The sequence below is a fragment of the Lissotriton helveticus genome, chromosome 6 (genome assembly GCF_964261635.1).
Source record: "Lissotriton helveticus chromosome 6, aLisHel1.1, whole genome shotgun sequence".
Classification (NCBI taxonomy): Eukaryota; Metazoa; Chordata; class Amphibia; order Caudata; family Salamandridae; genus Lissotriton; species Lissotriton helveticus.
The window spans coordinates 1,840,211,920-1,840,237,620 of NC_136067.1; the positions used below are offsets into that span (position 1 = coordinate 1,840,211,920).

The following is a 25,701-nucleotide window of genomic DNA, read 5'->3' on the forward strand; positions in this document are numbered from 1 at the left end:
CGACCCAACAACAACAACAAAATGGGGGGGAAGGGACCAATGTACAAGAGGAGAGTTCTGGCCCCAACCACTAAATGGCGGAATACTGTGCAGCCTGTGAATCTAGAAAAGATTCACGTTGCAAAACCACGCTTCCCCACTTACAGTGATACATCTGCATGTTGAAATATACAAAACTTTAATAAAAATATTGGAAACAAGCATTGGAAATGCAATAGGTCTCGCATTAGGAAAGTTTGAGCTATTGGTCTTATAAATTACATTTTTTTTTATTTATGTGTTTGTTAAAATAGCTAAATTAATAGCTCTGTCATTTACAATGCCAGTAGTTATAACTTTCGCAAATGTGACACCTATAGCATTTGTAATGCAACATGTTTTTTATTTACGTGACTTAGATGTATTAATATTACAAATAACAATGGCTTTTATTTTTTTTTTGTTAAATTGTTAAATACTGTATTTAATTTATAATGGCAATAGCTTAAACTTTTGTAAATAACTTTTGTGAAGATTATATTCAGTGTTTTTTATTGTGACGAAAATCCAAGAACAGAAGTGAAATATTAACATCTTTTTGCGATTTGTAATAAAGCTTGAAAACAGCTTGAAACAGTGTCACCTGTCGTGAAATGAGGTCTGTAACTCACTGTGTAATGTACTATGTAAAGGCGACCACAAAATACAGAAACTGTGAATTGAACTTTAGAGGAAATGGGTGCCGAACAATGGGGAGAGGGAGGGCGGGGTGAGTTATGCTTCCAGATTATGAGGTGGAAGTGCTCTGGCGAATACACCGCCCTCTCCCCACAGTTGCAAGTCAAACTTGAGCGAAGAGAAGAACATGCAGTGTTGCAGATCCTGAGCTAACTTTTGTTTACCTTTGTCAGTGGCAGTGTAATCCCTGTAAAAGATTACATGTTGTTTTTTATTTAATATTTACTTTGTGTTTCAGCCTGCCGCTAGTTGTGCTAGTTGTGTGCGTGTGTGTCTGAGTGGGAGTATTCATGTGAGTGTGAGTGTGTGTGCATGTGTGTGTGCATGTGTGTGCATGTGGTGTGTGTGTATGTGAGTGCATGCATGTGAGTCTGTTTGCAAGTGCACGCGTGTGTGTGCGTGCGTGTGTGTCTGTGTGTGTGTGAAGAATTCTCTCATGCTGTATTTTGAGAAAGCTTTTGTGTATGCTGTCTGTTTGTAAGCGCTGCGTTTAAAAAACAAGGATACTGTGCTGGACACTAAACTATTATAAGGTCCCAAAAGCGAGACCTATTGGCTATGCCAATGCTTGCTTTAAGTAGGGAGGTGATTACTTGAAGGGAAGCAGCGGCAGCGCGAGAATAAATGCGTCCTTGCTTGTTAGAGGGAGAATGTATGGCTCATCAACACAAACTAAATACTCGACTAAATGCCAAGAAACCAAACGGCTGTTTTTTAAAACCGTAATTGAATATATTAATTTAAATGATTCCAATCCTTTCTGAGGCCGTACATAAAGCGAGTCATCAATCTCTATTACGGAGCATTTCTTTTCCCCGGACTTAATTGGCTATTCGTCTTGCGCCGAGGATTTTAAGCTCATTTGCTCAAGCACTCTTCTGTGTCATTGCTGAAGCTTTGACTGAAATTGCACGGAGGCAAAAACGTTCAAAGCAAAGACAAATCGAGCAAGGAAAAGTAGAAGTGTTAATAGAAACTGCAAGAGTGCAAGCAGGAGAGAAGACGACAGATACTCAATGACAACGAGCACAAACACTACAAATTTGAAAGATGTAAACTTTCCACTCCAGCACACTCTATGCATGCAATGTCATAAAACTCACTTTGACTTTACAAAAGTGGAAGCTGCGCGATGCACACAACACTGCTGAGATACAGCACGGCCGGCCAGCCGTGAAACTGAAAGCACGGCCGGATGGCCGTGAAAAAGCCTTTGATGCAGCAGGGGGTAATTAGGGGAGGAGAATGGCTGGGCTGAGGCAGAGCGCCAAGCCTTTGATGTAGCAGGGGCGGAGCGGGAAGAGCTGCTGGCGGCACTAAGCTGACGATTTGATGCTGTGCACGCGCATTTTAACTAATTGCGCATTGAGTTAAAAGTGCACATGCACTTCATCAAATCGCCAGTGAATCGCCAGTGTAGGTAAGCTTTGTTTAAGACCCCATAGTCTCGCTCTGCTCAATGCGCATGCACATTGACAGGCGAGACCTAAAAATGGGGCTGTGTCCCTCATTTAGGTCATGGCAATAAAGCGCATGCTGATTATACAGATTTTACACACAAAAGCTGTGCTCATTTGGTTCAAAGTAGTTCATTGTCGCGAATCCACAAGAAGACTGTTGGGGACAAGGCATTTACATTGCTCCATCTGGGATGTTCGGTCTCTTTGTGGTCCAACCTTGACATAAGGTAATCTAAAATAAACTTTAAAAGTATATGGAGGAGTTTACAGACAAGAACATTATTTAAAATTTGTTTGCTGGAATTGAAAAGTGTATAGTGCCAAAACCAGATTCAATTTCACATTATAATTCATGGACTGCACTACTTTATATTTCCTTTTTAATTACTTTCAAATAAAGCCAATATTTATATATACAAAATATACAAATTACAATTAGTAATAAAAATAAACAGATCGAGCCAGCGGAACGGACAGTCATTTAAAATGTGTTGTCATGTAATACAATGCGTAGTTGTATTTTTAACAGAGAAATAGACAAGTGGAAGCTTTTGACAATTGTCTTAGCTGCAAGCATGTGCATTAAATATCAAGTTAAATAAAAGCGGTACTAGAATCGGCCCTATGGTCGTGAACTGACCGAGACAACATAACAATAAAAGTACCCAAAAACATGAGTCCTGGATACTTACAAATAAAATTTGACCATAACAGTGCTATTAAAAGGATATGCACTTCACTGGGAACTTTGCATTCAGAATCAGACCTGCTCATTTCCGGCATCTCTAGTGTTGGAATGGCTACATTTGAAATCAGGCAATGCAGAGAACAGTTTCCACATAGTACTTAAAAAAATTCTAACCTAGCAAGAAGGGACAATTAGGCATGTGTTTTGTGGACGATTCTGGCCAGTCATCAGAGAACAGCACTCTCTAAAACGGGAATGCCTTGCTGAATGTCTTAGGTAGCAAACTATATGTTAAGATATTCACCAGCATCAAAATGGTAATAAATTGAAAGCTTCACTTTGTCAAAATTCAAAAAAAGCATAAAAATCAAATTGTTTTGGGAACAAATTATTGCTTGTGGTGGGATATTTTACAAAAAATAGTTTTAAAACACAGTATTTTTTTTAGCTACAGGCATTAAAAATCGGTTTAAAACTGGCGATGTCGGTGCAATGGATCCATGTTCATAGCCTTGTAGATGTCTGTCTCGGTCAGCTTGTGCACCGAGCGGCTTGATAGTCAAGAAAAACAATTTTCAACATGTTCATGGCATAAAAAAAAAAATTCGCTGAAGCATCAATGAAGAATGTACTATCCGTACTGCTGCGAAGTGCACAATGCTTAATTTTTTTATACTGTCATCGCCTTAGCCTTGTGTAAATGGTTTATTGTTAGGTCTCAAGAATGTTTTTGTGCAGCATTAATGCTGATTTTCCTCTTGGACCGTGATCGAAGTGGATAGAGCCTGCTTTCTGGGGAGTCCAATCTTTTCCTTTTCCGAATAAGCTCAATTGTGTTTGGTGCTTCAGTCCCTGTTGGAGTAATTTCTAGGCCTCTGACAAGGTCCATAGTTTTATCCTTTTCCTCAGATGAATTATGGGCGAACACTTCTTTGTGCGTTCTTGAAAGCTGCAAGGCAGGATGCATGCTCAAGACCTGCGAGAGTCCTTCGGCTGTCTCAATCAGCGTTGGGAGAGACTAGGGGAAGAAAACAGAAAAATAAGTGATTAGGTAGTGAACAAAGCTAATTAGGTTTACTAAGGTAACATGTCAACCGAGGTCAAGAAGAGCACAAACTACTATAGAGTCATGCTGGGGACTTCACTAAAAACAGTGATAGGAGCCTATACCAACAGTGCATGCGCCAACATTCCAGTGTCACACCATGAGCAGGATGGGGGTGAGTGAAAGAGAGTGGGATTATTGGTTGAAATTGAGGGCCTAGGGAGGCCGGGCTGTGATCAGGAGGGATTAGGGGAGTCAGAATGGAATGTAGGCAGCAAGTGGAAAATGATACTGAATAATCAATAAAGTCTGCAAACAACCAAGGTTATTCTTATTATTTTTTTTTACAACAGGTGACCTATAAACTATAATTCAAATCAGTTTTATATATAATGTTTGTTTTATAAACTTCTGATGATTGGAGCATGTTCGACCTAGGTATTCTGAGTGAAATATGTGGTGGAGAAGTTAGTCATGGTCATATATCTTGTCCAATCTGCTATGCAAGTCACAAAGGGGTAAGTTAATAGGAGTATTCCTTCAAGCACATGTGAAGCTGTCTCCAAGTGTCAGTCAGTTACCAATGCTTATGCTAGCCTGTCTGTGCCTTTGCAACCCCAACTGTTGTAGCCCATGTCAGCGGCAGGTGAGCTCTATCTATGCTAATGTCTTCCACCCCATTGAAGTCAATTCCAATTAATGAGGGTGAGCCGATGAAGCTTGCCATTTCCACCAATAGGAAATCATAAAAGTCCTCTTGGCCTAAATTCAGGGAGTAAATGTTGGCCAGCAGTGCAGGCTTGCCATCTAGTCGACCAAGCAGAAAAACATATTGCCCCTCAGTGTCCACCTCCTGTTTCAAGAACTCGGAGGAGAGGCCCAGGCTAATTCAGATCAATGTTCCTTTGGCAAAGGACAAATAAGTGATGAAAAAAGTTTCTTCTCCAGCATCTTTTAACTCAGATTGTTTCAGCCGATGTATGATGTGTCTCCTGCAGTAGAGCTACATCCACACCTCTATGGCCTAAACATGTATGTATATTAGTATTAAGGCTCCCCGTTTTTACAGATTTTTACAGATAAACACAGACAGAAAACAATGTGTTTTCTGCCTGCATTTATGTTTTACAGTGGATAAATACAGAAAATTGTGCTCCTTTAAAGTGACTCTCCATGCTGTCTTTGATGAATTATAGGACAGCAGCTGAGCGTATATGGCGAGCATGAGAAATTCAAAAAACAGGATGCAATGTATTTAAATAACGGCATATGTCAACATACATTTATGGTATTATGCTAGTATTTACCAGTGGATGTATTGTTATGTAGTATTTGACAGCTTAAATAGCTAAAGCATGACAGTCATCAAAGTATGAGTGCACGTCTATCAGCTGAATAAATATGGAAATGTACAATTTTCCAACGTCATTTATGCGCAAAACACAAAAAAATGGATAAATACAGACAAAATTGCCAAAAACGTAATATGGATAAATACAGACAGAAATGTTAAAAAAATAAATACCATAAAACCGGGAGCCCCAATTATGATGTTTAGGTAGACTGTTGAAACCTCCAAGACATTCTAAGTCATTAGCACATATTTGGTCATCTTGTCAGTCAACTAGGGAATAGTCTTAGCCGCATCATGTAGATAAAAACCTGGGGGAAGTGCCCAGGATGCTTTTACGCTTCCTGCTACCGGCCCTATCCTCCAAGTTCCGCTGAGAATACTGTAAGTGCACAATCACACCTAGTAAAATCCAACAATACAAGCTTCCAATCTTAACTCATTCCCAGGACAGGGCTAGAATTGCACCAGTCCAAAATGTGTAAGGTAAGACGCATTATTACCAACAAATACTGCCCTTATGTTGTTTGAGGGGTTGCAGGGGTGTCTAGCGCTATGCATGGCAGTGCGCTGCTGTTGATAGGTTTGTGATAAGAGTAATATCTGTGTGTATGTATTTATGCTCCCAGATACAACCTCAGCGGTCACCAGAGCCCTCTCAGGATCTTTCTCAGATTCCCTCTCAATGACCTGCTTGTCTGATCCTTACCAAACAGGATATTTCATGTTTCAATTAGTTGACCAGTTCTTCTAAGAGTCAACATAAGTAAATCGGTGTGAGATTTCCCTGTGGACTCTGAATCCAACTCGGATCTGCCCTCCTCGGAGGTCACCTGTGATTCAACTCTCCACATTGGCAGGTGCTTTTGCAGTCAATGATACACAATCCATTCTTACACGACTGGCTTGTTGCAGTGTGGGCCGGCCTTCGGTGCTGGATGGATAGTTCCCAGTTTTACATTGCCTTCACACTCTGGGCTTCGGCCTGGGAGAAAGGGTACCTTTGGTTTGCTTCTTACTGAGACTGTCAAGCTGGAATCTCGTGCCATCACTCAACATTAACTTTAGTCAGGCTAAAAACATGAGAGCATAATTTAATTCCCTTCTCTTGTAATCGTCTCTTGAGTGCCAAAAATGAGAGTCTCCTATGCTGTACCACAAAGGCATAGTTGTGGAATATCATGATCTTCACATCGTGGAATTTAAAGTGACCAGCTTTTCTGGAAGCCACAAGGATGGCATTTTGGTCTCTATAATTTAAGTTGCGCAACACCACTAGTCCCAGTGGGGCTTCCGGGGGAAGCGGCCGAGCCGGCCCCACACATGCTTGTCATAGCAATTCCTCAGGGAGTGCCACCATATTATTACCTTCGTTACATTCTGGCAGCTGCACTAATCTAATGTTGTTTGGGGTGGGATGCTCAGTCAAGGACCGCCTCACGTTGTAGCTGCATCGTACGCTGGGAAAGATGCTCGAGCTGGCCCTCAGTTTGCTTGACTGTCACCCAGCTTTTTATGATCATCACGTAGCAGACCCACATCCACCAACACCATGTCTATTTTATGTTCCAGGATCTCACTTGTCTGGGTATTCTATGATCTATGATTTTGTCCAGTTTAACTTGTGCAAGGATTGGTCTTGGCTATGCGGATCTATTCCTCAGAGCCCCCCTCCAGCCAGCTGGTCTGAAAGCTCAGCCCCATCTCCGCTGCTAGATTTACTTGAGGATTTTGATGCCATTAGGGCAACCCATGTTTCGAGGTCTGCACAGGGGGGCATTTCCTCTTGGTCGGTGCCATCATGTCCCCCTGTGGCTCCAAAACTTTATAAATAAATAAAATTAAATTTACAGCTGACCAAGGCCATGACCCCAACACTCAAAGCACCTCAACAGGGAGCAATTGGTAGAAGGGAACTGCACAGAGCCCAAAAGGGAAAACCCAGGTCCACCTAACTGCCACCCATCCATGTATGTCTCACTACATCAGGATGATTTGTGCAAGGTTTCAAGGCTATTTGTTGCTTCATACACAAATGCTGCATAAGATAATAGAGCAGGGCCGCAGCTCACGAGGGATGACCTAGGGTCTTACAGGTCCACCACAGTCAGTCACCAAGGTGTGCCCTCCTTCTGGGGCCTATGCCTATGGAGAACCCCCTGCCTTTCATCACAGTAGTGTTGGTGATCGCCGCCTTTTATTCACATCTGCCGAAGGGTCCAATGTTGTGGCGCCGTAAAGCCCACTGATGCGTGGGTGCCCACTTTAGAAGATGCCCCCTGCTCATACCGGCCTCCTCCGCCAGGCCCCGGTTAGGCCCTGCAGCACGACGTAGGCCCAGCACAGTCTGGTCGGCCCGTCACTACAGGGTTTCCGGTACACATGGCTCGAAAAATCCACTCTCTGTGGCGAGCCAGATTTATTAAGGACAAGCTATTTTTAGGGTCTACTCACCCTTTCTGGCGAGTAGGGAGACAAACTGACTTTTGTCCTCGGTCTCTGAAAGCTAAGCAAATGTGACAAGAAAACAAGATTTAAAGACATTTTTATTGCTCACAAAGGGAATGAGCAATAAAGATGCCATTAAATCTTGTTATCTTGTCACATTTGCTCGCCTTTCAGAGACAGAGGTCAAGTACGTTACAGTTAGGGCGAGGAGGTTTTTCATGTTACTAGACCTGTAGGTCTAGAAACATTTTTTGTATTTTTCGAGCCCTGCGCAGCCACCTCACGTGGCAGCCGCGGCATCTCGGAGTAGTCTCTATGCCATCTATTCTTCCAAAAAGCCACCCAGAGGGCAGGGCCGGCTCTAGGCTCATGGTGGCCCTGTGCAGGGAGCGTAGGTGGGGGCCCCGGAAGAGGGGGTCAGGACGGGGCGGAGCTCAGGAAGGCGTTTTAATAATACGTCCAGAAAAGTCGTTAGATGATTGACCAGTACGTGCGGCTGCTCCTACTCTTCCGAATTCGTCTCAGAACGATACAATTTAGGAGGAGGAGGGCATTGTGACACACGACATGAGGGACTGGGCGCACAGACAGCTGAAGTGCCAGGGCCATGACAGGGGCACCGGACCCCCACAACCCCCCACATAGAAATAATCGGTCATTGGTTATGATTTCTATGCCTATATAAGGATATGGAGATCTATACCTATATAAGGGCAAAGGGCATTAATCGGGAAAATTACACTAGGGTCCTAAAATGATACATAACAATGTATGCAAAAACTGACTGTAGGATATGCAGGCAAATGAAAAACGTTGAGTTAGAATAGTAATTTTGACCTCCCTGTGTTTGCCACGCCCACTGCTGCCCTGGGGACGCAGTTCAGGACAAGTAATGTGACGAGCGAGTAGTGAGCAGCAGCAGGCCATATCTAATATATACGGCTCTGTGCTGCTTTAATCTCACCCTTGTGTAGGTCAGTAACTTTTGTTGCTGTGCTGCATTGCGATAAAGAAAATCTGCCCCTTGGTGTGCATGCCTGGCGTGCCCAATCTAGCCTTAACCCTAGGATTTTCCGGCAGTTGGTGGCAATTAAATTTAAAAAATACTCTATGGGATTTCCTTATTTCCTTACTTCACTTCACCCTCTCTCTTAACCTGACTAGTTCTACTTCTCCATGTACCTTTAACCTCCCTCCCTCCCTCTCTATGTATCTCACATGTGTCTACGGGACGCCCCAGCTGAGGAGTAAGGTGCTCTGGCAGAGCTGGGTGAGTCCCAGTAACGGACATTAGGACTGCTAGAGAGAGATAGCAGCGAGTTCCTTCCCCTGGAGTAACCATAGGTGCTCTCCGCGCTCCACCGGGGCCCGCGCCTGGCTGTGTGAAACTGAAAGCGCTCGGGTTGGCCCGGACGCTCCCCTGCCCCCGAGCTCTAGGGGCCCCCAGGAGTCGCTGGGACTTGGAGCCATATTTCAACTGTCTGCCGCTTAATAGTGCAGAAATACCCTTTCTCTCCACCTTTATTGGCACTGGCGGAGCAGGGGGCCTAAAGAAATCAATCACCACCAGCAGTTTACATGAGAGGCCGCGCCCGCTGCCACTGACTGGAAGACAGACAGCGGCCTACGAGTCGATGGATGCGGCACCGGCAAATTGAATATGCGGCCGGCCCCCCTCGGAGAAAGTGTCAGTGATTCCGAAATGTAATACTCGGCAATGATTAGGCCTTCCGCGGGCTGGGAGCCAGCCATATACTGCCGCTTAATTTAATGCAAAATAGTACAGCCCCCGACTCCACCTTTATTATAGGTCCTGCAGGCACAGGCAGAGAGGGGCCTAAAGGAAATCAGTGGCCGGCGCTGCCACTGGAAGACAGACAGCGGGCGGCCTACCTCGATGCGGCAAAACTCCCGGCTGCAGTAAATTCGCCCCTCTGACCTCAAGCATTAACAGCTGCACTCACGCCCGGCTACCTATCTTCATAATATGACTTGCTTGCTTGCTTGCCATGACGCTTCGCGATAGTCTCGCCCCTCCGACCTCAAGCATTAACAGCTACACTCACGCCCGGCTACCTATCTTCATAATATGACTCGCTTGCTTGCCATGACGCGTCGCGATAGTCAGTCAGTGCCACAAACAGTGTGCAGAAATATCATTATCAATCATCTCTGAGAGAATGGATCTATTCTGCCCTTAACCGGCAGGTGCGTTCACACTTCTTCACTTTATTCTCAGTCTGAGCTCAGGGGCCGCTCAGCTTTTGTCCGACTCCGACGTCGACGACCACCTGGGCTGTGCAGAGAGAGTCATACGCCACCAGTCCCACAAGTTAGTTACGCACGCGGGGAAGTCAAGCAGCAGGTTAGGTTGAGTCTGCGCGCTGCCGCAGATCACTCTATCCTGGCTTCCGGCGTCTGTGCCAGCCAGCCGGGTGACAGTCATGATGATTTGAAACACCCCGGCGCTCCTGCTGCCCAATCAGGAACGAGGTCGGTGCGGACTCGGAGCCAGAGGCCAGGGAAGTTAAAGGGAGAGGGGGGGGGGGGGGGGGGGCGGGGGCGAACTCACTGTGTCAGGGCTTGGAACTGTGACTGTCGGAACTTAGTATTGGAAGCCGGGGTCGGAGCCGAAGGCCGCCAAATCCTGCCAGGGGACCGCCAGTGCCACGATGTATCATTGATCCTTCCGATCCGATCCTCGTCGTGGCGGCCCCTGGGGTTTGGCGGCCCTGTGCAGGTGCACACTTTGCACATGCCTATGGCCGGCCCTGCAGAGGGCACACAGAATCTTCGGCCAAGCCCAGTGTGTTTTCCCAGGCCGGGACCTACATGGTACTGTAGCAGCATTCAAATATCTCAGTTGCCAGTCCTGCACCTCTCACCTGGAGCAGACTTTCGCCAGAATAATTTGCTCTCCGTGTATTCTAGAGGGCCGTTAATGGCGGATGGTAGAAATGTATCTACGATATTGGTGCAAGCGATCACTTTTGTTTGCTCCTGTCTTTTGATTGTCGCAGCGAATATGTTTCATACTAGACTGATGCTTGATCAATAAATAATTATTGAAACCGTTCCAATCGTCATTCTGTGTGTATTCTCCGGAAAATACGCACGAGTGACTGAGCGAAAAATACTGTATTGTTTTCCACGATACCGGAGGAATCAGGGTTGTCATGTTCAATGGTTGATAGAAACAACCTACACCGCTGTAGAATACAGGAGGGTGATAGTGGCACTGTAGAGCTAGCTGGTTTAACGGCTGACACCTGTTGAGGTAACATGTCTACCTTATGTCCTAAAACTGACAGAGTGGCTGGTGCTGGCCGCTTCCAGGCTTGTCTTTGGCACGTCCACTCAGCATTCATGCAGTGCCACTCGTTAAATACATGTGGCTGGGGACTAGAGCATGTACTGCCCAAAATGGTGCCTCACAGTATCCCAAAGGAGTAAAAATGGCTGAAAATCTTTTGTCCCCCAAGAATTTTTAGCTGCTTCCAATTCCCTGGAACCCTTCAGAATCCCTTTTGTACTTGCAAAATCGCCTATGTGCCCAAAGTTTCAAGTTTCAAACAAGTTAAAACTGAGAAAAACACTTAAACGATCAACAGTTGTGCAAATAAGCAAGGAGACTTTACAGCTTCTGCACAGCGCCTCTCCTTAAATACACGTGGCCTGGGACTAGAGTGCGCATGACCCAAAATGATATTCAAATACTACGGATCTACCATGGGAGAAAAAGTGAAACAATGGGACCCTTGGTAGAGACCATTAAGTGCCTTAAGATGAAGGGCTAGAGGACGGCTAAAGTGCCTTCCCTAAATTTGCTTTTACTCTGCAATTTTTCAGAGTTTGCCATTGCTCACCTGCTAACTCCTGTGCCCAAATCTCATTGAGTATCTGTCAGGATTAGGTTAAAAATACACTATAATTTGTCATTGCAGGATGTTCACACGGAACCTGGCTGTTAGTCATCTATTCACAGATAATGGACCAAAACACTAGATAGTCCATGTGAAGTCTTAAGTTGTACTACTTCATGGTTTTAACTTGAGGCAATATCTACAAATGGCCTCCAATTACGCAGCCATTGTTTCACAGAACGTGCCAAAGACATGTTAATGGACTAGCAGTCTTCTGAGGGTGGTTATTCCATTGCCCATGTGTCTTTGACACCGATAAAGATTTAATAGATCACATAAAAATGCACCTCTTGTAATTTTCTGATTCAGGCCACATTCCAAGCAAAAAATGTAACAAAGGAGGTAACCTTCACATAAATTGTATTTCCCTTCTTGGCCTCTAGTTGGAAGAATTCCAACTAGAAGCACTTGTTTAGTGAGTGTGTTAAGGCCGTGGCAACCAAGCGCCAATAAAAGGAGTTTCCTTTTGTGATATTGGCCATATTAGGAGTGTCTCACTGTCATTGCACTGCAGTGTCTCTCAAATTGTTCAAATCTATTCCGCTAGCAGCTTGTTTTCCTAAGTGAGAACAAGTCGCCGAGATAGGGGAAGACTAAAACCCCTAATCTGCGTAGATGAGCTGTGACCACCGCCATCCCTTTCGTGAACACCCTAGGGGTGCTGGTAAGGCCAAAGGAGAGCACAGTGAACTGAAAATGCTCGTGGCAGGCAGGGCGGGGTCATGGAAATAGGCGTCTTGCAAGTCCAACGCCACCAACTAGTCTTGCGGGTCTAGGGCAGACAAGACCTGAGCCAGCGTGAGAATCTTTAACTTCTCCTTCCGGAGGAAGCGATTTAGGTTCCGAAGTTATAAGATAGGGCGCATGCCCCCTTTGTCCTTCTTTGGAACCAGAAAGTAGTGGGAATAACAACCATGACCTACTTCTGGAGTTGGAACACGCTCGATGGCCCCCTTGGCCAAGAGGACCGCAACTTCCTGCTGGAAAAGCGGCAAGTGATCCCCCGACATGCGGTGGTACTGAGGTGGCATGGCTGGAGGGGTTGCCTCGAAGGGGAGGGAGTAGACCCTTCGGACAATTTGCAGCACCCACTTGTCCGAAGTGATGTCGCGCCAGTGGTGGAGAAGATGGCGTATTCGTCCATCCACTGGCGTCTGATGGACCTGAAAGATCAGACTAGGAAGGCTTTGAAGTGGATGCTGTGGGGGTGGAGTGGAGTGGCCCGCCCCTTAGCCCCCGGAACCGCCTCGACAGTTTCCACGTCCGCGGCCACGCTGAGGTTGTTGCTGCTGTGGCCTTGCAAATGCTGTGGGGCGCCCCTACCGTGGCCACGAAAGGAACGAAAAGCAAAAGGCAGTGGAGGCCGAGCAGCTGACAGGCCCAAGGACTTGGCCGTAGCCCAAGAGTCCTTGAAGCGCTCCAAAGCATTGTCTGCCTTGTTGCCAAAAAGGTGAATGCCATCAAAGGGTATGTCCATCAAGGTATTCTGGACAGCCCCTGAGAAGCCAGTTGTCCTCAACCAGGCGTAGCGCCGAAGCGCCACCATCGTGGAAATCGACCTGCCCAGTGAGTCGGTGGTATCCAGCCCACAACATATGGTGAACTTTGCTGCATCTCTCCCGGCCGCAATCACTTGGGAGAGGACTGCCAGTGCCTCCTCCGGGCAGTTGGGCAGCACCTGCGCGACCGTGTCCCACAGAGAGTGGGTACGACGGCCCAAGAGGCATGCGGTGTTGACCGACCGCAGCCCTAAACTGGCAGATGAAAACAGTTTCTTGCCAAACTGATCCAGCATCTTGGATTCCCTATCCGGAGGAGGGGTAGGGAACGCACTTTGGGAAGCTGAGGCTTGGACCACCAAGCTCTCGGGGGTGGGATGTTGGGTGAGGAAGAGGGGGGGTGTCGCCAGGAGCCGGGCGATGGCGTCGGGCCACGTTCCTATCCACAGGAGCCCCTGTGTTGGGGCTGGACCAGGTGCCCAAAAGAACGTCCGTCAGTGCTTCATTAAACGGCAGCAAGCGCTCCGAATAGGTAGCCGCCGGTTGGAGCACTTCTGTCAGGAGGTTAGTCCTGATGGCCACCGTAGGGAGTTCGAGGTGGAGGGCCTCGGCTGCCCTACGCAACACCACTGCGTAACTGTCTCCCTCCTGCGTAGCCACGGTAGGAGGAGACAGCATTCCAGGGTCAGGTGAGGTGTCACTACCACTGGCCTGCCCCCCAAATCTTCTGCCCAGTCCTGATCATAAGCACAATCCTGTGCTAGAGGGTTCTCAGACCCCTCCCAGTCCTCCCCTTCCTCCGAAGTCTGTGGAACAGGCTCAAAATAAGGAGGACGGACATAAGGCATAAAAGGCACCATCGGCGTCGGTATCAGCATCGAGCGACGCCGATCCGGCACAGTGTCCTGGTCAGGGCTGAAACTCGGGGGGACGTCGTTCCGAGGAGGGGGCGACGTTGCAAGCGGTGCCGGGGAGACCGGTGCCGGTGGAGGTGTCACGAGGTCAACAGACGTCGATCGGGTCCGATCATAAATCTCTGGGGGGCATGCGGCACCAGGGCTGGAGCCGGCAGTGACACCGGATCTGGAGCCGCCGGAGATGGTAAGGCCCGTAGGCGCCAGACAGCCCAAAGTGTCGGCCCATGGCAGCAAGAAACTCTTGCACCTGGGCAGGCGTCGCCCCCGCACCCGGGAAGGGGGGTTAGACTGGGGGCGACGTTGCAGGCTCCGCCGGAGCCGCGGGGGTGGCACCGCCCGCACCCTCAGCCGCGACGGGCGAGGGGAAGTCGAAGAGCGACTATGCTTTTTCGACTTGTTCTTGGAATGCTTCGACTTACCTGACCCGAGTGCGAAGACTTCGATCCAGAGGAGTGGTGATGACGACTCCGCGACCGGTCCCTCGACCTCCCACTGGTCCGGGACCTTGAGCAGCGCGGAGCCGACTGCCGGAATTCAAGCAACTTTCGGGACCGCTCCCGCAAAGTCTCCAGCGCCATGGCCCGGTAGTCGGGGCAGGAGTTGGGGTCGTCGGCGCGGCAGTAGACACACGCAGTGGGGGTCCATCACCGACATCATGCGATCGCAGTCCCCACAGTTCTTGAAACCGGGCATCCCTACTACACCAGTAGTCGATCGACTCGAAAAGATGAGGTAAAGGGCCTCGAAAAAGTCAGTCAAAAATTGACTGGGGGTACTTGCTCTTCCAGGATCTGCGCTTGCTGGCGCGGAAAAAGAAAGAACTGACGTCAGCGCACGTGGAAGTAGCTCCAACAACGTCATCACATGCCAATGTCGCACACGGAGCCGCACGACGAGGCCTACCGACACGCAGGGGTACTGCTGACGAAAAAAAATCCGGATCCAGTCTGACGCGGGGGGGGGGTAATTCTAAGGTAAGGAATCTATCACTACCTGTTTCTTTCAGATACATGCATTAACTGTGCTGGGTTGTCAATGCAAGCAAGCCGGGCCGAAGAGGCTGAAATGCCAGAAACCGGTCCCCGGTAGCTTGTCTCCTTTCTGGTGAAGAATTGGCTTGGTAGTTTGGTCTGCCCTGTTCCCATGATGCACTGGGCCAGGGACAGACTAATTTGCATATAGCCAGGTTCTGAGCTGGGATGGGGCAGTGAGATAAATAACGGTGATGGATCAAGCCCTGATCTTTGGACTGGGTAAGAGTGGTCTGCTTAATTCAGACACTCTGTTCATCACCACCCCCTTTTCTGTATTGTTTTTGGCCACTATAGGTGTGGCAGGGTATACTCAGACATGAGTCCCTTTCTCACTGCTCCATCAGGATTCAAGCAAGCCGGGCCGAAGAGGCTGAAATGCCAGAAACCGGTCCCCGGTAGCTTGTCTCCTTTCTGGTGAAGAATTGGCTTGGTAGTTTGGTCTGCCCTGTTCCCATGATGCACTGGGCCAGGGACAGACTAATTTGCATATAGCCAGGTTCTGAGCTGGGATGGGGCAGTGAGATAAATAACGGTGATGGATCAAGCCCTGATCTTTGGACTGGGTAAGAGTGGTCTGCTTAATTCAGACACTCTGTTCATCACCACCCCCTTTTCTGTATTGTTTTTGGCCACTATAGGTGTGGCAGGGTATACTCAGACATGAGTCCCTTTCTCACTGCTCCATCAGGATTCAAGCAAGCCGGGCCGAAGAGGCTGAAATGCCAGAAACCGGTCCCCGGTAGCTTGTCTCCTTTCTGGTGAAGAATTGGCTTGGTAGTTTGGTCTGCCCTGTTCCCATGATGCACTGGGCCAGGGACAGACTAATTTGCATATAGCCAGGTTCTGAGCTGGGATGGGGCAGTGAGATAAATAACGGTGATGGATCAAGCCCTGATCTTTGGACTGGGTAAGAGTGGTCTGCTTAATTCAGACACTCTGTTCATCACCACCCCCTTTTCTGTATTGGGTTGTCAATGAGGGCTAGTCAGCAGAGAGTGCGCCAGTCCATAACAAGAAATCCTGAATTTACTGTGCTTTTGTTTTCAGCTGCCTGCCTGCTTTCTGTGCCCTGGGATGAAGTAAAATCACAAATGCAGATACCATAAGATCTAGTTTGAAATAAAAAACGCTAATATCCTAGAATCTAGTTTGCAAACATAATTTTCGGTCTTCATGGTTTTTGTACAATGTCCTCCTTTTAGTATAGGTGTTCGGATAAACGAAGTTTGCTGAACCAAGTCTGTGCTTTTTGTACATTCATTTTTCAGTCACTGAGTCCCCTGTTACATGCATCTCTTCTTGTGTGTTTCCAGGCACACATACTATAATGTACTCTCGGGCCTTTTCTTTTTAGAACAAAAATGCAAGATTTATAGAGAGCGTAAAATGTAAGCACCTTTCTATACGTTTAGCTAAACCTCAGACCTCCTCTAACTGCTAAAGCAAATTCTATGCGTTGATTAATCCATTTAGTTTCTCCAGATTCTTTTTTTAAATTACTTACATTTGTTTTACTTTTTGTGTTTCCGGGGCCCCCCCTCGACAATATCTGAAGATGCGGTCTGAGGTGCTTCTCCCAAGTCATGGGCTGCATTTATCTCCTCTACCAACAGTTGGATTTTACCTAATATTTGCAGTGAGGAGAGATGACGTCCAATTTTCGGACTTTTTTGCAATCTAATATCAAACACCGAAGTATTACAGGAATAAGTCCCATATTATCGGTTGTTTGGGAACAGCAGCAGCTTCCATTTGCAAATGTATGCTTTACAGTTGTGCTCAGTACTCGTTCCATTAGTTTAGCTACGTTAGAGTGGGTTGAGGACACGCACATCACCAGTCTGCTTGATTGCTAATTCAAGGCAGTAACACGTTTGTTTGGTAGCTGAACTCACATTAAAAACCCAAACTCACGATTAAGGCATACTCTTGATCATACCTGAATATAATCATTTAGTAAAATAATCCAACTGTACAGTCGGAGAACTCAATTTGTCCAATCCAGCATAAATCAGCATGCCCTCTACATATGTTAACTGAGGTTTCCTGACTTCTGCCCAACATCCAATGGTGTAGTTATCAAAGCACAATTGACTGATGCATGTCAGAAGCATGAATTTCCAACAGCCTTTTTGGGTCAGACAGGCAGACTCAGAAAGGCTGTTGGAAACTGACATCGTAATCGCTCGGTCGGAAATCTTGTCCGTAGAGCTGTGTGATGCTGGTCCGACTGACATGGATACTCCGAAAGCCGGTCACAACCAATTCGGAAAGACCATGCGGTCTGCAATCCGACCGCAAACATCTTAATCGGTCAGGTGGATTTGTAAACTCACAGAGTCGGTCGGAAGGGTTCCGACACGGTGGAGGATATTCCGAATGTTGCAGCTACCAATATGTCTAAATCTGATATAAACATGTTCCGGACACTGGTATTACGTACGGACAATGGTCAATAAACGCATCAGGTCTACAAAAAAGCTATAAAAAAAATGTATTGTTTATTTTTTTGCTCCTAATCTTTGTCCAATCTGCACTGATAAAAACCTTAACGAAACAGATTTATTTTGCTGTGCGACTTCAAACAACAATATACTCTTTTAATTGTATAATTTAGTTATCAAAAAAACTTTAGTAGCTTTAACTAATTTAATTGAGCGGTGATCATGTTACACATATTTCACAACTTAGTAAGCACCCCTCCTGAGGCGGAAGCCGGGAGAGAGAGTCAGCGCAAATTGTATTTTACTGCCGAATTGCACTTTTAAAAATGTTTTGTTTTATTTTGGAATTTTCTACCCACCTTACTCACTTTTGTTTCCTGGCTCAGCCGATTAGGCGCTGGTGCTCGGAACAGGCAAGGGGGCAGACATCTTGGGGGAAGCAGACCGGGGCTACGCTCTAGTTTCTTCGCCCCTCCCTTCCTCACCTGTATAATATGATCACATTTACCCGGCCGCGCAGCGGCCGCGCCGCCAAAGGCAAGCCCGTCTGCGCCAGGCCAGGCCCGGGCCCCTAATCCCTGGAGAAAACTCACCGTCAGTGAGGGTCTATTCATCGGACATGTTGCATTCACTACGAATTCCTGCTAATCAAAATTGCATGATTATCCAGAATGACACGCAATGTCCCAGCTCATGTTCCACCTGTAATTTCCAGCTTGATGTCCCCCAGCTTTGCCGATACTTGTCCGCTGGTTGCAAGCCGTTACATACTTGGCTTTTTGGCAGCCTGAACTGCCGGTCTCTCAGCAAACACAAAAGAAATATTTATGATCTTTTGTCTGACGAAACACTGGACACTCCGTTTCTTACCGAGACTTGGTTGCATGACAGTACGGGCCCAGATATTGCGGAAGCCCTACCGTCAAATTAGCGATTGTTAGAAAAGATAGACCAAAAAGAACGGGAGGTGGCATAGCAGTTATATTTAAAAAATCACTGCAGTGCACTCTGGAACCGGTCTCTTTGAATGCCTGTGAGATGGCCCTATTTAAACTCTCATTGCACCCTAATTTCACTTTCACTGGTCTGCTGGTCTACCGGCCACCTGGTTCTGTACTAAAATGGGCAACTCAATTCTCAGACTTGGTTGCCTCTGTCTTGGTAAACTCCAGCAACCTGTCCATTGTAGGGGACCGTAACATCCATCTTGATGACCCACAGAATAATTCAGGCAAAAATTTGATCGATGACCTTGCAGCCATGAACCTCACTCTGTGGAATTCGGGAGCCACACATATAGGTGGTCATCTATTGGACCCTATTTTTTCCAGCATTCCCCTGTTATATTGTTTCCCGCTTTGCCCCTACACTGGTCAGATCACTTTCTCATCAAATTTAGCGTGTCCGCTCCTGCGGTTTCTGCTTTCCCTAACACAATAGTACAATCCGGTAAAAGGAACTGGAAGAAGCTGGACATGAATCTCCTCAATTCCGCCTTACACTCTGTGCCGCATGGTGAGATATTAGACACGGATGACTTGGAGACAGTGGCTATGAAGACCAATAAGTGGCTTTTGGGGGCCATAGACACGTGTCTGCCACCTGCTCACAATAAAATTAAAGTCCATAACTGTCCGGCGTTGTGGTTTAACGATTCACTGAAGGCTGAAAAGTCCAAATGTAAACGTCTGGAACGCCTCTGGAGGAAAGACTATTCTCTAGTAGCTGGGCAGATTTACAGAAAGGAACTTAAGCTTTACCACAAAGCCTGTATTACAACTAGAGCCGGTTATGTGGCGAAGATTATTTCCGAGGCCACAAATAAATCGAAAACACTATTTAACCTAGTAAAAGAGTTAGCGGGCTCCCAAACTATAGCTAAACCCCTTCCTCTGAGTAATGTTCAATGCGAAGAATTGGCGCGGTTATTCACTAGTAAGATTGATACCATCTATCAGGACATCTCTAAACCGCATCAGGCACACGCTGTGAGGAATCCTGATCCTGGCTCCGAGGAGGTGGGTATCTCCTATTCGCCAGATTAGTCCTATTAAGCCACTAACGTCCTGGCCGGAGATGAATGTTGAAGGCCTTCAGGAGATTTTAGGGAAATTGAAATCTGGCTCTCCAGCCGACCCTCTCCCAATTTCCATCCTCAAACTCCTGGATACCCCGCAACTTTCTGTAATTTGCAAGGCGCTGAATTTGTCCCTTTCCACTGCCACGGTCCCGTCCATGTGGAAACATGCCATGGTCTCACCGTTGCTAAAAAAAAAACAACGGCCGATCCTAAAATCCTGGCTAACTTTCGTCCTATTTCCCTCCTGCCTGCTTTCTCCAAAGTTTTAGAGAAACATATGGGGGTGGGGTCGCACACTACTCACACACCGGCGGTGTCGCCCCTAAGGACTCTGGTCAATGTAGTAAAGTGTTTGCGATGCATCATCTTTCGATCTTCTGCTATCTTCGCTGTCTTGGCCATCCCTGGACACGTGTTTCGGGGTATTACCCCTCATCAGCAGGGATAGGCCGTGTACTGGGGTTGCCGATGGCTGCCAATATCTGCCAGGTATAGTACCACTCAGGCACGTAGGTGCGGGATCCCAGGCTCGTCAGCCCGCTGCTCAACCCCGCAACCCCAGTACAAGGCCTATCCCTGCTGATGAGGGGTAATACCCCGAAACACGTGTCCAGGGATGGCAAAGACAGCGAAGATAGAAGATCGAAAGATGATGCATCGCGAACACTTTACTACATTGACCAGAGTCCTTAGGGGCGACACCGCCGGTGTGAGAGTACTGTGCGACCCCACCCCCATTTGTAACTTTAAAGCTCCCTTGAGCAGCGGGCTGACGAGCCTGGGATCCCGCACCTACGCGCCTGAGTGGTACTATACCTGGCAGATATTGGCAGCCATCGGCAACCCCAGTACACGGCCTATCCCTGCTGATGAGGGGTAATACCCCGAAACACGTGTCCAGGGATGGAGAAGACAGCGAAGATAGCAGAAGATCGAAAGATGATGCATCGCGAACACTTTACTACATTGACCAGAGTCCTTAGGGGCGACACCGCCGGTGTGTGAGTAGTGTGCGACCCTACCCCCATTTGTAATTTTAGAGAAACATGTTCATTACCACCTTGCCCGGTATACGGAGGCGAACGACATACTCCATCCCTCTCAGTCAGACTTCCGCCCTGGGTTTTCGACAGAGACAACACTGCTTGGGGTGACAGAAAACCTGCGCCATTTAGTAGATAGAGGAGACTCAGCTGCGCTGATTCTACTTGATCTCAGCGCAGCGTTTGATACCATCTCCCACAACATTTTGTTAAAGTCACTCTCTGCCATGGGCATTAGTGGTAATGCCCTGGATTGGATAGCATCATTTCTGACTCAAAGGACATTTCAGATTACTTCTAATACCGCGTCCTCTAATATCCATCCGTCCCCTTATGGAGTTCCCCAGGGCTCGGTGCTTAGTCCTCTGCTTTTTAATCTATATGTAACCATCTTGCTCAGATCGCCGAATCGGTAGGTCTGACCATGTTTACTTATGCAGATGACTCACAGATAATTTTCTCACTCTCTAATGGAGACCAGGATTCCTCCTCCCTTCTGCAGTCAGGCCTTAGCAAAATTGCAACATGGATGAGGGACAACCTGCTTAAGCTTAAAATTGCAACATGGATGAGGGACAACCTGCTTAAGCTTAATGGTGGCAAAACGGAGGTTTTACCACTTGGCCCAAATCAGGGCCTTTGGAGCCCAAGACATTGGCCCCCAGAAATGGTATATCTTCCCATTTCGTCGCACCATGTACGTAATCTGGGCATCATCATTGACAATGGCCTAACTATGGAGCCCCAAGTTAGTAATCTAACAGCAACCTGTTTCTCCATCCTGAGGTGGCTCAGGAAAATCATCTGAATGCTGCCGGGTGACACACAGAAGTCTGTAGTCAATGCCCTAATCACCTCCCGCTTAGACTACGGAAACGTCCTTTACTTAGGGTCATCACAGGCTGTCATGAGACGCCTTCAGCTTGTGCAAAACGCCGCTGTAAGATTGCTTTGCAAGTGTCATAGAATGGAACGCATGTCAGGTCATCTCAGGGCACTGCACTGGCTAAGAGTCGAAAACAGAGTTAAATTCAAGACCCTTAGTTTTATGCACAGAATCAAATGGGGCATTGCCCCAAGATACTTACAATCCCTGGTTCACACCTACACCCCTGCCCGCTGTCTGAGATCTTCATCTCAGGGCCTTTTCAGCATGCCCAAAGTCAGTCGCGCCAGGATGGGGGAGAAGGTCCTTTTCCCTGTTAGGTCCAAAGCTATGGAATTCCCTTCCTCTGAATTTACGCATGGAAACAAGTTACGTTCATTTTCGCAGAGCCATAAAGTCCTGGCTGTTTAATCAATAATTTGCCCCTGCTTTTCATCAGAGTAATGTGATCTGCTCAACTGCTTATTATCTTGTCAGCGCCGGGAAACCCTTTTTGGGTAGCTGTCGCGCTTTAAAAACTCAATAAATAAATAAACACAAAGACCAAATCTTCACTTGTCAGTTGTCTTGGGAACCAGTCCCTTAACAATGTCCACCTATATTTATTTATTTTGAAGGTTTTATATAGCGCGAACAAGATCTTTGCAGATATCAGAGCGCTTTACAAAGCAGGGAATACCAACAAGAGAGTGAAAAGCAGGTCATTAGGGAATAAAGTAGAACAGGTACATCAATAATGCAAGTATTACAGATAAATGTGTGCATAGATAGTCAGGTAAGTCAATAAAACAGGTAAAACACAGTCGTAGGGATCGAGCAGAATAATACAGATCGGTGCAGAGTCTTGACAGATCCACATTAATAGGTCAAGTGTATTTGGCCATGAGAATAGCTTTTACTTCCTTCTTAAAAAGTGTGATGGAGGAGATGAGCCTGGTTTCAGGAGGGAGTGAGTTCCAGATCCTGGGTGCCATTCCTGAGAAAGAGCGTTTATAAGTTTTTTCCTTCCGGAATCTTCGAGGTTTTAGCAGAAGATTGTTAGTGCCTCTAGTGTTTCTAGAGCCGCCAGAGATTGACAGCTTCTGAGTGAGGTATCCGGGAGAGCTCAGGTGTACAGCCTTGTGTGTCATGCAGGCGATTTTCAGATGTATTCTGGCTGCAAAAGGCAGTCAGTTCAAGGATTTCAAGTCAGGGGAGATATGCGAGTGTTTTTTTGACCCAGTGATGAGTCTCGCTGCAGCGTTTAGAGAAGCTCTTAAGGGTGCAGTAGTCGTTAACGGAAGACCGCAGAGGGCGATGCTGCCGTATTCAATTCGCGGGATTACTAGTGCTTGTACTGCAGTTTGGAAGTCTTTGGCTGGCAGGAAGGGTTTAAGTTTCCTCAGGATATTGATTTGGAAGTTCGCTCCCTTAGAAGCCTTGCTGATATGATGCTGCATGTTGAGATTGGAGTCGAGAGTTATGACTAGAGATTTTGCTGAATCCACTATGGTGGGTTGGACATTGAGTGCAGTTAGCTGTTTAAGCCAGGTTTGAGTGGTAGAGATCTTCGCGGGAGGTGAGATCAGAAGGAACTCTGTTTTCAGAGCATTGAGTTTGAGATGATTATCGGCAAGCCAGGATTGGGTGCTTCTGATCGTTGAGTTCAGGAGTAAAATGTCATTGGGGGATTGTAATTTGTGATATAGTTGGGTGTCATCTGCGTACATGTGAAAAAGTACATTGGATGCTTGTAGCAAGGTGGTGAGAGGTTCCATAACTAGGTTGAACAAAGTTGGTGATAGGGAAGATCCTTGGGGGACGCCTAAAGAAACAGGTATTGGCGAGGACATCAGGTTGTTACTCTTGAATTTCTGCGAATTGTTGTGTAAAAAGGAGGTGAACCACTTGGGAACAGTCCCAGATATACCCATTCTTGTGTTCAAAAGTTCGAGTAAATTCTCATGTTTAACAGTGTCGAATGCTGAAGAGAGATCAAGAAGGATGAGGAGGCAGGTATCATTTTGATCTAGGATTTGAAGGGCGTCGTCAATTATGTGAGTCATAGCAGTTTCAGTACTGTGTCCTGCTCGGAAACCTGATTGATGAGGGTTGAGGAGATCAAACTGATCAATGTGTTTAGTCAGTTGTAGTTGTGCGCATTTTTCCAATAGTTTGGCGAGAGTGGGAATATTGGTAATGGGACGGTAGTTGTTTAGGTCGGATGGGTCAGCGGTAGGTTTCTTTAGTAAAGGTGTGACTTGTCCAACTTTGAGGGAGTCTGGGATGGTTCCTTGTTGGAGCGAGCAGTTGATAATTTTAGTCCAGAGTGGAAGGAGCAATGGGGTGAAATCTTTGACAGCGTTAGCAGGGAGGGGATCCGTGAGGTGATTGGAAGGTTTCAAGGTGCTGAGCAGTTTGCCTATTTCTTCTTCGGAGTAGGTGTCAAAGTAAGACCATATAGCATTGTTTTTTGGTTCGGTGGGTGTTATGCAGTTGGGTGTGGCGAAGAGGCTTGCGTCAGTGCGGAGATCACTCTATGTTGTCAGTTTTTTGGGTAAAGAAAGCGGCGAAGTCTTCACAGGAGGATGCTTCGCATAAAGTACTTAGAGGTTGGGGTTGTTCCTTGGCTTGTGTTCTGATTAGCTCAAACAGTTTTCTTGGACGGTTTTTTGCTTGGTCGAGCTGGAGGCTGAAGAAGTTTGCTTTTGAGCGCTTTATTTTCCTGAAGTAGGCGTTTCTCTTTTTCTTCAGGATTTTCAGGTGCAGTGCAGAGGGAGCTGTTCTCCAGGTGCGCTCTGCCATTCGCATGGCTCGTCTATCTTCATTGAGACTCCCGTCGTACCATGGATTGGAGATTTTAGCGGAGACTCTTTTTAGCTGCATGGGAGCAGCCTCATTAATTATTGAGTTCAAGGTGTTGAGATAGTGGTCAGTCAAGGATTGAACATCTGTAGCGCCCGTAGGAGGGAGTAGGAGGTCGCGGCTGTTCGGGGGTAGGGAGTATGGGTTAAGTTTTTTCGGATCTGTTTTCCAGACTTTAGGTCTGGAGGATTGACCCGTGTTGAGTTTGACTTTTTCTTTGATGAAGAATGTGACAATATGGTGGTCTGACCAGTCACATGGTTGGATAGACTCAAGTTGGATAGCGTCCTCTTTGGTGATGATAAGGTCGAGGATAGAGCCTTTCTCGTGGGTCGGGCTGTTGCATATTTGGGTGAGGTCCAGGGCGTCGAGGAAGTTTTTAAGACTATTTACCACCGCATCATTGTGATCGTTCCAGTGGAGGTTGAAGTCACCAAGGTATATTTGGGTGAGCTGTCGTCCGGCGTTGGTTGAAATCATGTCCATGATTTGTTGGACGAAGGAGAGGTTGTCTCTGGGTGGGTGGTAAATGCCGTGAAGAGAGCAGATCGGTTTGCCCTCACTGATAATATCGAAGCAGATGTATTCGTAGGAAGTTGGGGAGGGTAGGGACGATGAGGAGACTTTCAGAACAGAAAGGTTGTTCCTGTATATGCATGCGATTCCACCACCTATCTTGCCAGACCTGTCAAGCCTAATGATGTGATAGTTGGGGGGAACCAGAATGTCCATTATAGGTGTAGAAGATTCGGTTAGCCAGGTTTCAGTCAAGATGATTAGGTCAAGGTCCAATGTTAGAATTAGGTCAGCGATGGCGGAGGAGTGTCTAGGAGCCGATCTGCAGTTTAGGAGAGTGCATTTGAGACGGGGTGTGTCAGGGGAGGTAGAGGGTACTAGAGAGAGGGGGACTTTTCTAAGGTTATTCGAGACGGATATTCTGTTGTTTAGTGTGGAGGGTCTATGGGGATTTGAGTGTATCGTGAGAATGGGGAGGTGCGAGGCGGTTGGGTGGTTTAGGGCAGCTGGGTCGTAGGAGCGGAGGAGGGTGAGAGTGTCGAGATCCGAAAGAGGGTTGCATGAGCGACGGGGGCGGTTGTCGCGATTGTGGGCAGGGATCGCTGTCCAGTGTGGGCGACAGGTGTGGTTGTTGCGATTGTGGACGTGGATCGCGGTCCTGTGTGAAGGATGTAGCTTACAAGCGTCAACAGGACGGGTGGAGAGCAAGTTGAGAGGGGGGGGTGATGGTGAGTGAGGTGTGTCTGGGGGGTGTGACGAGTAGCTCTTTGATGGTGTGAATGTCTTCTTTGATGGTGTGAATGTCT

At 47.1% G+C, this 25,701-nt stretch overlaps 1 protein-coding gene across 1 annotated transcript in view; it reads right to left on the reverse strand.

Annotated features, from left to right (window-relative positions):
• Positions 1-2,543: 2,543 nt before the first annotated feature.
• The window catches only part of NSL1 (NSL1 component of MIS12 kinetochore complex), a 149,876-nt gene continuing 126,718 nt past the window's right edge, over positions 2,544-25,701 (reverse strand). The window contains exon 6 of the mRNA XM_078649753.1: positions 2,544-3,883. Within this exon, the coding sequence (XP_078505879.1) occupies positions 3,584-3,883 (300 nt within the window). The 3' untranslated portion in view covers positions 2,544-3,583. The remainder of the gene's footprint in view (positions 3,884-25,701) is intronic.